The 18,589-nt window shown below is 46.4% G+C and overlaps 1 protein-coding gene across 1 annotated transcript in view; it reads right to left on the bottom strand.

Moving 5' to 3' along the window:
- Positions 1–18,589, bottom strand: part of CLGN (calmegin) — a 122,646-nt gene that overhangs the window by 8,831 nt on the left and 95,226 nt on the right. Inside the window, exons 10-13 of the mRNA XM_068279599.1 lie at positions 17,525–17,681; positions 13,734–13,949; positions 9,284–9,403; positions 3,952–4,099 (exon numbers count right to left, since the gene is read on the bottom strand). Of these exons, the coding sequence (XP_068135700.1) occupies positions 3,952–4,099; positions 9,284–9,403; positions 13,734–13,949; positions 17,525–17,681 (641 nt within the window). The remainder of the gene's footprint in view (positions 1–3,951; positions 4,100–9,283; positions 9,404–13,733; positions 13,950–17,524; positions 17,682–18,589) is intronic.

Raw genomic sequence — 18,589 nt, 5'->3', positions numbered from 1 at the left:
AAAAAACAGTTTCTTTAAATCCCTTCCCTCCCTCCCCACAGCTAGCCAATTACGACGATCGGCTGTCATAGGCTTCTGCCTATGAGAGCCGATCGCTCTCTTGTCCCCAGTACAGCGCTGCTGCCGAACGCAGCGCTGTACATAGAAATAGACGGCGATCACGCCGTCTAAGTCTCCCAAGCGGCAATAGCCGCTCTGAGACTGAAGACGAGGCGGAGCTCCGCCCCCCAAGCAGGAGATGCATTAGCTGGCCCCAGGACTTTACGCCAATCGGGGTTAGGCGGTCCTGGGGCTGCCGCCGCGGCCACGCCCATCGGCGTGACGTGGTCGGAAAGAGGTTAAGACTCCGACCAGTACTGCAAAGTACTTGATGCCTGAATCGCCATTCTACACCAAATAGTTTTCATTTGATTTCAATTTAAAAATCGCGTCTGGCATCTTGGCTATGTTATAACTTCCGGGTCACCCCTGCCTTCTCTGTTAGAGATGTGCATCACTTAATGAAGCAGGAAGAGGAAGTGACACGCATGGCTATTGCAAGAGGCTCCTCCAGAGGGGTCATAGCACGACTTTGTTGGAAGTCGTCTGTCTTAAAGGCATGCCCATGAGAGGTGCTCGGAGTCCCTTTAAAATGCATTACAGCCTATTTACCTGCCTCAGCTGAGATTTCCATTTACAAAATGTGTATTAAGCATTACTAAACAGATAGCAGAAAGTCTTCAAGTTTAGCTTGTCATGCTGCAGCACAATATGCAAAGAGCAATGATTAAACAGAGATTTAATTGTTTTGGTTTAAAAAGTCTAAACCTATGTATGTACACAAGCTTTTTTTAAACCGCCTTGGGTGAGAATCAGGCATGTGTATAGGAGCACCCTGATGTCACCTAAAGATCTGGTAAACATCAAGTAACATCTAGTGTGCCTTGTTCTCCCAATCACCCTGCCCGCCGTAGGTAGCTCCATTCTGTGTTGCGCATTGTCACTTCTCCCCCATCCATAGAAACAGATACATTGCTAGCCTGTAGGCAAGTGACACATCTGTACAAGCTATGCCCCAAATGTTACCAAGGGAGTCTCAACCCCTGCCGAGTGATAGTCCAGCGGCAAACCCAGGATTTTCAAGGGGAGGATTCCTGAAAGGTCTCCCTCAGCCATGCACAATACAGTATAATAATATGGTAGGACATCATGCTGGGTACACATAATGCAATTTCCCGTCAGACTGACAGGATCTGACAATTATTTCCTAAATGTCCGATCTGCTCCCGATCGACAACGGGATCGATCAGGAGCAGTTTGGATACAGATGATAATAATGAGGACAGCCGACATTGGTAATGAAGGGGAAAGTGAAGCATTCACACAGCAGGGCACAGGGCTGTGCTCATACATGACTCTGTTAAGTTCCCCAGAGCTGCTCCATGCTCTGTATACACGCTGCTGCTCCATGCTCTGTACACACACTGCTGCTCCATGCTCTGTACACACGCTGCTGCTCCATGCTCTGTGCAAACACTGCTGCTCCATGCTCTGTACACACATTGCTGCTCCATGCTCTGTACACACATTGCTGCTCCATGCTCTGTACACACATTGCTGCTCCATGCTCTGTACACACGCTGCTGCTCCATGCTCTGTGCACACGCTGCTGCTCCATGCTCTGTACACACACTGCTGCTCCATGCTCTGTACACACACTGCTGCTCCATGCTCTGTACACACGCTGCTGCTCCATGCTCTGTACAAACACTGCTGCTCCATGCTCTGTACACACATTTCTGCTCCATGCTCTGTACACACGCTGCTGCTCCATGCTCTGTACACACGCTGCTGCTCCATGCTCTGTGCACACGCTGCTGCTCCATGCTCTGTACACACACTGCTGCTCCATGCTCTGTACACACACTGCTGCTCCATGCTCTGTACACACGCTGCTGCTCCATGCTCTGTACAAACACTGCTGCTCCATGCTCTGTACACACACTGCTGCTCCATGCTCCGTGCACACGCTGCTGCTCCATGCTCTGTACACACACTGCTGCTACATTCAAAGCCAAATATAGCAGGGAAACAAAGGGGGCGGTGCTGTGAACTACAGGATACCTACAGATATTCTGGTGTCTCAACTTGTGCCTGTCTCCAGACACTGGTCTGAGGGGGGGTTCTGGGCAGCTGTAATCCCACCCTGCATTTGCCCATGTAGCCATTATACGCATGCACGGGGCTATAGGCCAGACACACACGAAAGAGTGCCTGATGACATGGAGATCTGATCCTCTGGTTTTAATTTTTCAGGGCTGCTATGGTACCACCTCCAGTGATTATATCACTGCATATTCAAAGGGCTGGATAGCCTTTTTGATTGGTCAGCGGATGATAAAAACTGCAAAAAGTTTTCACTTTCCATTCAACAAAAAAACTGATGTTTCCTGTCTCTCTGTGCAGAACAGAATCTCTTTACTTCCCGATGAAGCAAGAGGGTTATAATGATATTTTCTGCTTTTCAGAAATATACTTTTTTTTTGTCAATAGCCAATCATATAAGTGAAGCGCATTATCTGTTGCTGGGCAGTCTTTTCATCACAGATCTTAAGCACCAAAACAGAAAAAAAGGGTGCACGATGCACCCTGAAAAGAAGGGTTCACTTTAACCTTAACCACTTAATGACAAGCTGACTTAGAAAAACGTCCTGCTAGAGCCTCTTAACGGCTCCAGGACGTTTTTATAAATCAAACAGTTCTGCTGGCGGTGTGCAAGTGCGCGCTCCCGCGCGTGCACCCTCCCACGCATGCACATGCATTCCCCGGCATGCACGTGCACCCTCCCACGCATGCACGTGCATTCCCCTACGCGTGCACGTGAAAATAGTGAGGGAAAAAACACCATAGGAAAAATAAACCTTTATTTTCAAATACTATATTGTCACCATACTTTGTACTAGGGACATAATTAAAATCTGGTGATAACCAGGACAAATAGGCAGATACAATGTGTGGGTTTTATGCACAGTAGCAGTGTTTATATTAAAACAGTATGGGATGAAATTGGACAAATAGTGTATTTTTTTCATTTTTTCTTGTTTTTCCCTTTAAAATGCATAGAAAATAAAGTAATTACTGAAAACAAATATCAACCCCAAAAAGCCCAATTGGTGGTGAAAAAAAACAAGATATAGATCATTTCATTGTGATTAGTAGTGATTGAGCTATTGGCAAATGAAAGGGATGAGCACTGAAAGGTAAAAATCGCTCTTGTCTGTGAGGCTGCATTTCCACTTGTGCGGTGCGAATGGCCGCGGTAAAAATTTGCATGCGGATGCGAATTTCGCATGCGGGTCCATGAGAATTTTTATGCGAATTTTCATGAGAATTCGCATGGATGACGATGTATGCGAATTTAACCATGGCAGTGCTGGTGTGATTTTCCATTGTTTCTATGCGAATTCGCATGAAAATTCGCATACCCAAACCGCATGCGAATTTCCTATTAAATACATTGTATGCGATTTGCATAGCGGTATGCGAATTCTGATGGCTCTGCCATGCGAATTTTTTCTGCACAGAAAAACGCAAAGGAACCCTAACAAGTGGAAACAGTCCCATTCACTTGTATTGCTATGTGAATTTGCATGCGAAAAACGCATGCAAATTCGCGATAGTGGAAATGGGCCCTTAGGGTAAAAACACCTTTAGGGTGAAGTGGTTAATATAAATGTGTAGCTTTCAACTGGTGTTTTGAAGGGTTAATTCATCAATGATACTTTATAAATTAACACAATATAATGCCACTCTACTATTGATTGCAAAAATGGAGGAATGAAAAGCACTTCTTCATACATGATGAACATTTATTCGTGGCTGAGTGATAGTCAACCGTTCACTTTAAGAAAAAAATGAGAAGAAAATCTTTCATTGGGCACCATGTCCATTCATTGGTCCATTACAACTTACCCTTGTCATACTGAGTTGTGGTCTTGGCACTCTCTAAACCCTGTTGGAGTTCTTTATTCAGATCTTTCTGGAGCTCCACTTCATTGTCGTCTGACTCTATAAAATCACTCATGGAGAAATCTGCATCATCTTCTTCTTCTTCAACTTTCTAAGACAAGAATGTGGTAAAAAGGATTTGGTGTTAAACACCCTTGGGGGAAAACTATGAAGTTGATGAGCGTCTTCTGAATCCACACAGTTACATTAGAATCCAACTATGGACTTTATCAAGTTTTTTAATCCATACTTCTCTCACCTCACCTAGCAGCAGACTACAGTGGTGTAAATAGCAAACAGTGATATCAACAGCAGGGGACATGGTAGTGGCAAAAGAGTAAGGCCCGTTCACATTACACGCGTTATTGTCCGGTGTTCAACAAAGTGTGCAATATACGTTTTGTGAAGTCCATTAAAAAAAAATCAATGATTTTCTGTGGACCTCGTTCACATTAGTGCGTTCCGTCCATACTGTGTTTTGACACGCATTGTTGCATGCATGTCTGTGCGTAGCACATGAACGCATGCCAACGCAAGTCAATTCAATCACTCAAATGCATGTGAAAAATGCGAACAAATGCATGCGTTTTTCTCTGCATGTTTTTGATAAGTTTTTGTGCGGAGACAATGTGAACGAGGCCCAATGGAGGGGTAGGAGGCGATCATGACTGTGCTTTCAAACCTGAAAGTACAACCAGGGGCCTGACGCAATTCCATGAGATAAAAGACTAGCTTCATGCTAGTTTTTACTGCTCTGACATTGCATCTAACTTTAGATGAGTTTGCATTGTCGCAGAGTTCATCCACAACCCCTTGCTGGAGAGATGGGGGTAACTATCTGTACATATGTGGAGTTAGGTCCAGAGGGAGAACTTATGGTGGGATTTGGGAGCAGCCTTCAAACACAAGGGGACCCCCAAACATCCATCCCATTTTCCAGGTTAAAAGGTAAAGGCGTCAAATTTTGACCATCTACCTATTTAGAATACAAGGCGTTAAATATAAAATTTAATTAAAAAAGAATCTGTGCAAATGTTTTGTTATCTTTGTAGTTCTCTCTTCTGACATCACCTTGTTCTGTAAACGTAAAGCATTTTCATCTGTTTACCTCTACCTTCTTATTTAGCCTTCTTTACTATTCATCTTGCTTCTAAAATACTACTTGGAAGGTTCCTCTCCAGGGGCGTAGCAATAGGGGTTGCAGCGGTAGCGACCGCATCGGGGCCCTTGGGCCAGAGGGGCCCCAAAGGGCCCTCCCTCAAATGCAGTATTCGCTCTCTATTGGTCCTGTGCTGGTAATAATCACTTCTATAGACACTTTGAATAGTGGTAATCATTAACAAGCTGTTCCCCATCCCCTTCTTGCACCTCTGACACTGTAGTTGTCCTTGGCAGGTTTTGGTGCGCCGTATCAATTGTTATGTATAGAGTGCTTGGGGGGGCCCCAATGTAAAACTTGCATCGGGGCCCACAGCTCCAAAGCTACGCCACTGTTCCTCTCCATCACCCGCCAGACTACTGCTGAAACTCTACTGGACTCGCCAAAACCATTTGCCCCACCTCTGCCAGCCACCCCTGGCAGAGGTGTTTCTGATGGTCATCAACACCACCAGAAACTTCTCAGAACTAAAGATGAAAATGGCTAAAGGAAGTCCTGGCAAAAGTACCCCAAGGAGAATTTCCATTGGTCAGAACAGCTGACTGAAAGCCCTACCGACAGATTCAAAGATGCTTTTACCTATATATACACCAATCATATTAGTCAGTGTACTGAACAAAGAATCAATGATGGCAAATTCAAAGATCTGCTAGAGTTTATAGAATAGCCACAATAGTAAACATAGGGAGCGCCAGTAAAAAAGTAGAAGAGAACAGCTTCTAGAGTGCAGGGGATAGATAAAAAAGGGTTAATAGTTTTTATATATTATAAAACTCATATTTTAGCTTTTGAGACACTGAAAGCGTGTATTGGTCATTTGAGACAATACAGCATCAAAGATCATTTTTAACATTTAAAAAGAAAATAAAGCTGGTATTCTAAACCAAACAAACAAAATAGTAATTTTCAGGAGTAGATACAATTGTTTCTTTCATTAGTTTATTTCACATTGGGAGTCCTTTAGGCTGCATTCACAGTGAGACGTTGCGGAGCTGCGTTGTAAACTCCTATAACGCAGCTTACCGCACTGCAATGCTAATCCTATGGGTCGTTCACACTGCGACGTTAGCGTTATGGTAACGCACGCACACGTTACCAGGTAAGCATACTTTTCATTGCTTGTAGGCTTTACTGTACCTACTGTATGCGAAGGTAACGCAGCATTAATGTGTTACCACCTTTTTTGGCGTTGCGTTGTAATGCTGCGTTGTGACTTTAACGTCCTATTACAACGCAACATCCCACTGTGAATGCAGCCTTAAAAGAATTACAAGGTAAAAAAGAGAAATAAAGATTAATACCTGTGTGCAATGTTGTTCTATGGAGGATGCCATGCGCGCCCTCGCTTCCACTCCGCGCAGTTTCTGTACATGTATGCAGCCCCAGGTCGCATCCCGACCCCACACCACAGGTCGGGCTAGCTTTCCCCACATAAGATGGCCGCCAGGATTGCCGTGGCTGCGCAGTCCGCATAGACGCGAGTGCAAATGTGCAGCTTTAGTGCCTCCTCTAACCGCGTGAAATCCTTTCCCCGCATAAGGTGGTTGCCAGGATTGATGGCGCTGCGCAGTCCGCATAGACACAAGTGTGGATGCGCAGCTTTAGTGCCTCCTCCAGCTGCGTGACATCTCACAGAGGTGGGATATCACGCAGCTGGAGGAGGCACTAAAGCTGCACATCCGCACTCGCGTATATGCGGACTGCGCAGCCGCGACACTCCTGGTGGCCATCTTGTGCATGGAAAGCTAGCCCGACCCGTGGTGTGGGATCGGGATGCGACCTGGGGCTGCTTACTAAAATGTAAACATGGGGTTTCAAGGAAGTTCTATTTAGAATAATTTAAATAGATACACTTGTGTCTATTTTCACTTTAATTTGTACATCCTTTCCTAATGTAGTGTTATCATCAGGGCCGAGCCTGGGCGGGTGCTGCGGGTGCAAGGCACCCAGGCGCCTGCCTCTGAGAGGCGCCGCCGCTCTCCCCTGTGGCCGCCGCTCCCCCCCTGTGGCTGAAGCTCCCTCCCTCACTCTAGCCGCCGGCGCCGCATCAGACCTCGATCAGGCGGGCGGGTGCTAGGACTTCCGCATCACTTCCGCATATAGAGCGGGTGCGTCCGGCGCCCTCTTACTGGTTGGGTCGCCTGCTGATTGAAGTCTGAAGCTGCTGCAAGGTGAGGGGGGAGCGGCAGCGGCTAGAGGGGAGGGGGACGCGCGCTCCTATCACTCACTACCTAAACGGGGACCCTATACCTCTGCCTACATATACTGGGGACATATACCCCCTGGCTACATCTACTGGGCACATATACCCCCTGGCTACATATACTGGGCACATATACCCCCTGGCTACATATACTGGGCACATATACCCCCTGGCTACATATACTGGGCACATATACCCCCTGGCTGCATATACTGGGCACATATACCCCCTGGCTGCATATACTGGGCACATATACCCCCTGGCTACATATACTGGGCACATATACCCCCTGGCTACATATACTGGGCACATTTACCCCCTGGCTACATATACTGGGCACATATACCCCCTGGCTACATATACTGGGCACATATACCCCCTGGCTACATATACTGGGCACATATACCCCCTGGCTACATATACTGGGCACATATACCCCCTGGCTACATATACTGGGCACATATACCCCCTGGCTACATATACTGGGCACATATACCCCCTGGCTACATATACTGGGCACATTTACCCCCTGGCTACATATGCTGGGCACATTTACCCCCTGGCTACATATACTGGGCACATTTACCCCCTGGCTACATATACTGGGCACATTTACCCCCTGGCTACATATACTGGGCACATTTACCCCCTGGCTACATATACTGGGCACATATACCCCCTGACTACATATACTGGGCACATATACCCCCTGACTACATATACTGGGACATATACCCCTGCCTTCATATACTGGGACATATACCCCTGCCTTCATATACTGGGACATATACCCCTGCCTACATATACTGGGACATATACCCCTGCCTTCATATACTGGGACATATACCCCTGCCTACATATACTGGGGACATATACCCCTGCCTACATATACTGGGCACATATATCCCTGGCTATATATTCTGGGGACACTGGCTGTTTGTCATTATGTGCATTTACTGGTGAAAATCTGTCTCTTATTATGTGCATTTGCTGGTGAAAAGCAGTCTCTTGTTATGTGCATTTACTGGTGAAAAGCAGTCTCTTGTTATGTGTATTTACTGGTGAAAAGCAGTCTCTTGTTATGTGCATTTACTGGTGAAAAGCGGTCTCTTGTTATGTGCATTTACATAGGGAAAAGCTGTCTGTTATGTGCATTTAGTGGGGAAATTTTGTCAGTAAAAATAATCTTTTGTCAGTAAATTTTTAGGTATTTGTCAGTAAAAAATAACGTGAAAGGTTGCAAACACTAGCAGGCTGTGCGGCGCAACGGGAAAGATACAGGCAGCCCACCTTGGGCTTGGCAGGGGGGAGGAGCCGACATCAGCGAGCGAGAGTAGGGTGGCCTCAGGCAGCCATAAATACGCAGTCTGTGACTGCGTCGCACTCGCAGAGCCTCTCAGCCTGAGTCAGTCCAGAGACTAGCAGACTCGCAGGCAGCCAAAGCCAGCCAGGAGCAAGCCCATGGAAGAGGGGTAGGAATGGGGTATAACATGCATGCGTAAAGAGGTGGTGTGGGTGTGATTAGACAGGACATGGGTGTGGTTATGTGGTTGGGCGCGGTTAATTTAACCACTCCCATAGGCGCCAGAGAAAATCTTGCACCCAGGTGCCAGACACCCCAGGCTCACCCCTGGTTATCATAGACTTCTTCTAGAATATTTTCCACAATTCTCTGCAGTGCTGTGATACCTACTCAGCTGAAAACAAAGGGTAATGATTGTACCAAGCTATGGCTATACAGGTTATTATCTTGCTCAGCAAATGAAATAAATACTGGTATCATTTTTAGCTAGGCTTCAGTCATACACATTACCAGAACTGACAGAAAGATGAAATGATTACCACAGGTCTGCGCAGACAGAAAAATGTGAAAGGAAGATAAGTATTATGCACAGCGCTGTGTGCCATGTGAGGGATATTCTCATACTCCTCACCTTTCTGGGCCAGCAGAACAGAACCAGCAATCCCACCGGCAGAGCAGCTGTCAGCAGGTACAAACCCCAGAGCCACGGCCTCTCATCAGCAGCTGCCAGAAGCTGGTTAATCATGCCTGGCTGAAGAGAAGCAGAATAACTAATCAGCTGCAGAGCAAGGCACAGGGAATACATATACATGTGAACACACAAGAAACTGAACTGATCTGAACTTTACATGCAATCAGAATACAAAAGCTTGAACAGCTCAGTGAGATAACGTAAATATGCAGTGAAGACATTACAGCTGTGGAGCATCAAATCAACCTGGAAATAAAGTCAAATAATTACTCTACTTATAAGTGGATGTGTGAAATGCGCATAGATTATCCTTTTCACTTCATCCCTGCTCATCTTCAGTTTACTGCTTCCAAGGTGGACCCATCCAGGGCCCGGGCTGAGGCAGAGGCTGGGGAGCATAGCCCTGAAGGTGCGCCCGTGCCCCTGATTGCCCCTCTCACCCAGCCATATGCAGAGTTGGTAGCTGAGCTGTAAAAGGGCTGTTACTCACCTCTCCTCTCTGCAATGGGAAATCCAGTCATGTCATAGGCTCACAGCATCACCTCTCTATCCCCTCTAGTGGTGTCACTCATCACGTGTGCCACTAGAGGGAGACAAGAGGAGATGCTGTGAGCCTGTGACATGACTGAAGATCATAGAGAGGAGAGGTGAGAATCACTTTTACATCGCTTGTGACTGCATGTTGGGGGCTGCCTAACACTGGGGGTACATCTATCTAAACTGGGGAGAGGGACACCTAATACTAGAGGTACACCTAGCCTTCTAGCTTGGGGGGGGGGCTGCTTTGGAATCTCCCCCTCTAGTGCTGGAGAGCTTTGTCCCGGTCCTCAACCCACCACAACATACTATTGCTTTACAAAGAAAACAGCAAAACACTTCATATTTACAGTAAACAAGCAGAGGCAATTGGTGGAAATGAAAGGGATTATAAACATCCAACTGTAAGAACTGGTTGTCACATGCTAAGCTAACTCAGAACTAAAATTTCCTAACTACATAGCACTACAGACTACTCACAATGCAATATCTAATGTTTACCCCTAATGCAGGAAGAATCTATTAATCTATGTTTACTATCGGAGGCAGAGACCATACAGTAGCAGACCTAGGGGGAGATTCATAACGGGGAGGACAATAAGACATCCTATACAATAAATCCCCTCTGTCGCTGCGTTCTCCTCCTGTGCGTCCGTGCCTTTGTGCACCGTGCATGCGCGGCACACGGTCGGCAAGGAGAAGGACGGGGCCAGGGGGCGGGCATGTGCGGGCACCGTGCAAGGGCGTGTGTGGGTGCGTAGGCGGGCGTGCTGACATGCAGCGGCGGTCACAGGGGTAGAGATGGGAAGTCCGGATCTTTTCAATGATTCGGATGATTCGAATCGGATCACTGAAAAGATCTGGATCTTCGATCCGAATCTCACATCATTTTACTAGGACAGCATTCGGGGGTGAAATGACTAGCAGGACAGGACTTTCCCTGCAGTGGACAGAGAAGGGGAGGGGGGTGGACAGACAGCACTGGCGAACGGAGGGGGCTATTCCGGGTGTCTGGAACACCCCCCCCCCCTCCTGCACTGAGCTGTGTATTCAGCCAGGGAAGCCCGCATAATATAAACAGCCTCATTCTCCCTCCCTTACTTCTGGTGCCTCCCTCCAGCTAATAGAATGAGAGAGTCAGCCGAGCTTCCCCCACAAGAAAATGCAGCCTGCAGTGAGAGAATGTTGATTCTGGAGTCCTGGACTCTCCACAGCACAGAAGTGTCAGACATGATGCAATTAGAGGGCAGGCAAGCTGGTAAATATGCACAGCATGATGCAGAGCTTGCCTGGACTCAGGGTCCGTGGGCAAACATCTGTCTGGTCTCTTCCCATTGTTATAATGACTGCATGTGTGGATAAGGTGTTAAACAAGTTGAAAAGTTTTTGACAGTCCCTAGACTCCAGGAGGGCTTCTTTCTGACTTGTGTGGGAGACTGGCAGGGACAGAAGTCGGATTACAGGCAAGTAACCTGTCTGATGTGGGACTGCAATACAGATAAGTTCTCTGCTCCATCTCAGGCAATTCTCAATTTCTCCACTCCTCTCTCTGGGCTAGTGCAACGTCAAAATGACAATAGCAATCGCTAGCCATTTTTTGAGTGTGATTTTGTGAAGCGATTTTCAGAGCGATTTTTGAATGAATCGCTCAAAAACATGCTACATGCAGTATACGTGCGATTTTCAAAAAGTCACAACGCTGCTGTGAGAACACTGTCATAGGGTAATATTAGCCAAGCGCTTTTCAAATCACTGTTTTTTTGCAAAACGCTCAGAAGCACTCTTGGTGAGCACCAGCCTCCTTCATACACCTTTGTTTCCCTCTTCCCCTAGTACTGGCTGTGTCTTCTTGTCATACAGGAAAGCTAAATTAAAAGTGCAATTCTGGTGAGGCAAAATATTAGTATTTAGTATTTATATAGCGCCGCCATCTTCCGCAGATGCATATATCCCTGCATCATATGGGTATCGCTTGCGCTATGTGACATGTGACATATTCCACTGAATTGTCCAAACTAAGTCTATCTCCCGTTCCTCTCTCAAGGAGTTGTTCCAGCGCTGTACCCCGTTCAAATTTGCTGCTACCAGAAGCCCTCAGAAACACTCGTGTCCTTGAGTACTTCCAAAGATAGGCAGCTCCGTAATACGCCAGCGCACTTTTGTGCATGGGCAGTATGGAGCCACCTGTATTCGGAAGCACTCGAGGACATAAGTGCTTCTGGACCTTTTAGGAATCCCCCCCTTAAAAATCCTGTGTTTGCCCCTGGACAGAGAAGGGGAGATGGTGGACAGAGAAGGGCAGGGAGTGAACAGAGAAGGGAGGAGGTGGATGAAGAGGGGAGAGCAGAGAGCAGAAATGTTTGGGTTTTTTTGCACACATTACAATCATATGCTTTAAAGAGAGTCTGAAGCGAGAAAATCTTGCTTCAGAGCTCATAGATAGCAGGGGCATGTGTGCCCCTGCTAAAACGCCGCTATCCCGCGGCTTAACGGGGGTCCCTTCACCCCCAAATCCCCTCCGTGCAGCCGGGGAGCGCTTCCGCATTGGGGCAGGGCTAACCGCCGCAGCCCTGCCTCATGCGCGTCTATCAGACGCGTACCTCCGCCTCTCCCCCGCCCCTCTCAGTCTTCCTTCACTGAGAGGGGCGGGGGAGAGGCGGTGATGCGCGTCTGATAGACGCGACTAGAGGCAGGGCTGCAGCCGTTAGCCCTGCCTCCAGGAAGATAAAATTTTACGACTAAATCTACGACCAAGTTTTGCGGCGGTGGGTTTGGGGGTGAAGGGACCCCCGTTTAGCTGCGGGATAGCAGCGTTTTAGCAGGGGCACACATGCCCCTGCTAACTATGAGCTCTGAAGCGAGATTTATTCTCGCTTCAGAGTCTCTTTAAACCTATATGTTCATCTTTATACTTTAAATGCAAACGTCTCACAGTGAAAGAAAGCATACCCCAATGTGTCATTTTCTCACCTCCAACACTCATCATAAGTTTAGGGAGAAGTCAAGAGCAGCTGGTTAGAGCAGAGTGCAGGAGGATCATACTGAACTGCAATCACAGTGCCTGCCCTGTCATTCTAGCCCAGCACGCTGTCTGCAAAGTTACTGAGCTGTGCTGAGCCAAAACTTTCCCACTTGTTCACTATGCAGGAACAGACAGCCTAAAATGAGCACCACATTACAGCCAGCATGTGTGCTCTACACATATCTGACAGTGGCACCGATGTCCCCTCTCTCATCTACCTGTCCCTGTGCAAGGCTGGCTCCCCTCCAAATGAGTGATCCATCTCTGCTTTGCTTCCAGGACCCCCTCTGCCGCTGAGAGGGGGGGGGGGCGTGCCGCTCCTGGCTCCACCCCCTTTGTGAACCGAATCGTTCATTTTGATGATCCGGATGATTCGACTCACAAAAGAGATTCGGATCAAAGATCCGAATCGTTCATGATCCGGACAACACTACACAGGGGCAGGAAAGGAGGGGGATTGTGAGGGAGTCCTATAGCCCGTTATATTAACGGGCTTAGGCCCAATAGTATTACATAAACAGAATAGAGGGGGCACAATGACCTTTCTTCCAGGCATTTTTCTAGTGGCTACAGCCATTGCACTTTGCCAATTTTCCAGATTAGCCAAACACACCAACTATGTTGTACATATCATACCTGTATATGAACATATCATTAGTGAAGTGAAGGAGGAATGGTAAAACACATGTAGATCTGTTACCTTCCATTCATTTCTTATAGCTTGAAGTTTATATTCTTTGTTCAGGTTTTTAAATATGCATGTGCTCTGTTACTGAAATGCTGTTCTTACTTGGACAAGGATCACAAAACAAAATGCATTCTTGCACGTACCTCATTAGCACTGGCCACCAGTTTCTTTAATCCCCAGCTATCAGATGCCCAGCGATCGGCCACCTCTTTGTCAGAACAGATGATGAAGTTATCAAAGTAGATGTCAGGAGTCATTGACCACAATTCTAACCCCACAGCACTGAAGGCTGTCATTTTAAATGGATTGAGATCTTCAAAGTAATGTGGGTTAGGGATTTTACGTGGTTTCCAGATGCCCTGCAGAAGAAGATATTAAAAAAAGCACCAAGGCCAAAACAGAGACGTTTGTGTGTTTTTAAAATGCAGCAGGAACCACCCAGGCCAAAACCACAAGAACATTGAAGAACATACATTCTCCATGCAGGTAGTGTCCTGAGATTTGGACCTGGGACACTAGTTCGGCAAGGGGAGAGCACTATACAATACACCCCCAAGCTGTCCGCATGGAGAGTGAGTTGCAGCATACTGTATAAAGTCCTTGTATGGCACTGTTTGGGAAGTCCATGACATACATGAGACAACCGGGCTGCTAAGAAGTAGACATAGCAGTTAGGAAGAATAATACATACTAAATATTTGGGAATTTGCAGGGTCATTAATGGCAGTCTATGTATTTTTCTATTCGACATATTTGTCACCACCCGGGATTATGTCCAATTGATCAGAATTTATGAATTACTTTGTTAGAGCTATTACATCACCATTGTTATTAAACAATGTAACAATACCTGCAAGCAAGGACAATGCTGTCAGGAAAAACTTGTATTTGTTTCCAAAGAAAAAATATTAACCTTTTGCCGACCACGTCACGCCGATGGGCGTGGCCGCGGCGGCAGCCCCAGGACCGCTTAACGCCAATTGGCGTAAAGTCCTGGGGCTCTGTTTTGCAGGAGATCGCGCGCAGGCTGCGTGCGCATCTCCTGCTTGGGGGGCGGAGTTCCGCCCCGCCTTCAGTCTCCGAGCGGCTATTGCCGCTCGGGAGATTGTTAGACGGCGTGATCGCCGTCTATTTAGACTGTGCAGCGCTGCGATCAGCAGCAGCGCTGCACTAGGGACAGCCGTGTGACACGGCTGTCCCCCTGGGGGACAAGAGAGCGATCGGCTCTCATAGGCAGAAGCCTATGACAGCCGATTGCTGTAATTGGCTGGCTGTGGGGAGGGAGGGAGGGAGAGGGTTTAAAGAAACAGTTTGTTTTTTAAAAAGGTAAAGGGGGAAGAGGCGCCCAGAGCAGAAAAAATACGTTAAAAACAAATAAAATGAAAAAAGTATAATGTATAATGAGAATCAAAAAATAAATAAATAACAGCATTCAAACAAATTTATGCATATAGAATTTGATTTCAACTATCAGAGGCAACTATCAGTGCCAGAGCAGTTACATGTAACTGCTCTGGCACTGATAGTTGCCATCAAATTCTATATGCATAAATTTGTTTGAATGCTGTTATTTATTTTTTGATTCTCATTATACAATGTTGTCTGTACTATTTGTTAAAGGTAGAGTTATGTTTTTGATATGCTGTTAGTGCTGTGGCATTAAGCGCCTTGTCTGATGATTGTAGGCACTGCTATTTGGCCTGAGGAAGTGGGTATACACCCACGAAACGCGTTGCCAGTGCAATAAAATTCTATTAATACGTGAATTTGTCTTCATTGAGGTAAGCCACCTCACTTTTTTCATTTTATTTGTTTTTAACGTATTTTATCTGCTCTGGGCGCCTCTTCCCCCTTTACCTTGTGCCTTCACCCTCCTTTTGGAGGGGGATCAACCCTCTTTGACCAGTTTAGGTCATTTGAGGTTTGCTTTTTATCAAGAGTGCGACCATCACCAGCTCTGTCTGGCCACCCGAGTGGAGTCGGGGTTATACATCTCCACCTGCTTCTAGTGGTCGGTTGCCCTTCTGCAACCCACCTTTGTGAGTATAATACATTCGCATATTTTACATGCTTCTGGTACTGTGACATACTGCACCATTTGGGCTCCTGTTGTCTCTGTGTTTTCTTCCTGCAGGGTGCAATTTTTATTATCCCTACTTTTTGTCTGTTTTTTAAAAAAAAACAGGAACAATAATATTTACAATGAAAAAAATAAACATGGGGGGAGCGATCAGACCCCACCAACAGAGAGCTCTGTTGGTGGGGAGAAAAGGGGCGGGGGTGATCACTTGTGTGCTGTGTTGTGCGGCCCTGCAGCTTGGCCTTAAAGCTGCAGTGGCCAATTTTACTCAAAATGGCCTGGTCACTAGGGGGGTTTAGCCCTGCAGTCCTCAAGAGGTTAAAGGGGAACTGAAGTAAGAGGTATACGGAGGCTGCCATATTTATTTCCTTTTAATCAATACCAGTTGCCTGGCAGCCCTGCTGGTCTATTTCTCTGCAGTAGTATCTGAATAACACCAGAAACAAGCATGCAGCTAGTCTTGTCAGATCTGACTTTAAAGTCTGAAACACCTGATCTGCTGCATGCTTGTTCAGGGGATATGGCTAATAGTATTAGAGGCAGGGGATCAGCAGGGTTGCCAGGCAACGTATTGCTTAAAAGGAAATAAACATGGCAGCCTCCATATACCTCTCATTACAGATCTCCTTTAAAAGCTAGATGATAATGGGCTGGTCAATAAGATGCAAATCATTCCGAGTTCATACAGAATTATGCTAATTTTGTATGAGTCTATAAGCCTAGATGATCACAGGCCCAGAAGACTGGATGCCCCTATCCACGGCCTTTGGAACAACACATGGGCACCCCACCTCTCCTCTCCACAATGGCCCCTCTGTGGCTGGGCCAGAGGGTGACCTACTGTACCTAGGCACTTGAGGACTCAATTCCTTCCTCAGTTGTTACCCACAAGACACTGGATTGTCGCTTTATTAACGGTGACACCTGTGGTTATGAGCGATCTTAAATGAAAACCATATTGTTCTTTTGTTTATTACTGTTTTACCTTCCTATTGTACACATGGAGCATCTTCAGTACAAAAAGCTAAGAAGCTACCAAAGACTCATTATATTTCTCAAAGCTTAAACAGACTGTTTTATTGTCTGCATGTACCGTATATAGACGTCTGCACCATCATCTTGTGAGCGAACAGAATTGAAGCCCGACGAAGGCCATACAGCCAAAAGCTTTCTTACTCTTATTCTTTTACGTTACCCAATAGATGGTATCATCCTGATTCAAAACGTCTTGCTTTTATTGTCTTCAGTTGTCTTTCTCCTTAAAGGAGTCATCAGGCAAATGACATGAAAGCCAATTTACTCACCTGGGGCTTTCTCCAGCCCCCTGCAGCTGACATGTCACACACTGGCAGCTCAGTTCGCAGCCGCCGGCCCAGGGTCCCCGCAGGGTGCAGACGACGACATCGAGGTCGTCCTTACTGTGCCTGCGTGAAATGCCGCTGTCAATCTAGCCCACGTTGTATGCAGCGTACTGCGCAGGTGCAGTAGTTCTGCACCTGCGCACTAAGCTGCGGACAACGTGGCCTTGACTGACATCGGCGCTCGTGCAGGCGCAGTAGAGGACCCCGGGCCGGGGGCGGAGGGTGGAGCAGCAGCGTGGGACATGTCAGGTGTAAGTGGCAGGAGAAAGCCCCAGGTAAGTAAATCAGCTTTCATGTAATTTGCCTGATGATTCCTTTAAGAATTTTAAGCGTAAATTCACTTTATTGTAAGTTAAAAATGTTTGTATATCCTGCATACATTCACAGACAGAATTTACATAATCGTGTATCAACTTGAAACCATTTGCATCTCATTAACCTTCCTTAATAATAAGTTACAATTAACTCTTTTTTTAAACGGACGGATCATTACCTGGTAATTGGGGTTTTCAATCATAGGAGGTTTCCATTTTCCCTTGTAATCCGGGTTGTCTATAAGAGGAGGCTTCCATTCTCCACACCCAGGGGCAGTATTACACTTGGGATTAGAAACCATGGGAGCTTCCCATTCTCCATCCATTTCATCATTCCTGACAACAACAAGGTTTGGTCCCATTAAACTGGTGCTCACAGCACTACCACGCCTTCAGTGCACCACATCTCATATGCAGCATAAAGGGAAAAATATCTGCCTTCCCATGCCAAATCCCTATCACAGATCACAGAGGAGCTCCTGATAAATCTGAAATGTGTGCAATTTTCTAGATTGTTTCTTTCACCACCAGCCTAGATGCATAAGGCAAATATGGCTACCTGGATTTTTTGTATTGGTCCTCTTCAGGACAGAATATGAGAAAAGCATTTACAAACTTTCTTTGACAAAAATAAATAGTTATGGAGTTGTCCTTCCGAACCGTCTTTTGAACTCTCTTCATTTGAAAGAAACAGAAGTATAAAGGGTTTCCTGCAGGCTATATAGGCTCATAGCTATCCATGTCTGAGCTGCCTATCAGGGCCCGTTCACATTGCGTTCCGCTCACATTAGCGCTGTTTTTCCCCCCACAATTTTGTTTTTCGATTCCCGGCGCTTGGGTGGGCATTACGTTTTTGTGAAAGGCTCTTTTCTAAGCGCTTTTCCCAAGCGTTTCTTTAATTCACTACCTGACGCAAGTCAGGAAGTGAACTCTGATCCAAAAAATAATAAATACAATGTATTTATTCTTTAAAACGGGAGCGCAATGGCCCCACAAATCGATTGTTCCATTATAGCAAATCGCCCCAAAAATGGTCCAGGCACCGCTTTGCTGAACGCACAGCGCACGAACCACGCTGATATGAACCTTATCATAGACATTCATTGCACAAGAGTTTTGGGGGCGATTATAAAATTGCCTGTGCTTGAATGAAAGGCCGAAAACGCCTCTTGTGTGACTGAGCCCTCAGTGAGTATATAACCTAGGAACACACTGTGACTATTCATAGAAAATAGAAATACAGA

Source organism: Hyperolius riggenbachi, chromosome 1 (genome assembly GCF_040937935.1).
Source record: "Hyperolius riggenbachi isolate aHypRig1 chromosome 1, aHypRig1.pri, whole genome shotgun sequence".
In the NCBI taxonomy this organism is placed as follows: Eukaryota; Metazoa; Chordata; class Amphibia; order Anura; family Hyperoliidae; genus Hyperolius; species Hyperolius riggenbachi.
This window is presented reverse-complemented; position numbering and strand designations above follow the sequence as displayed.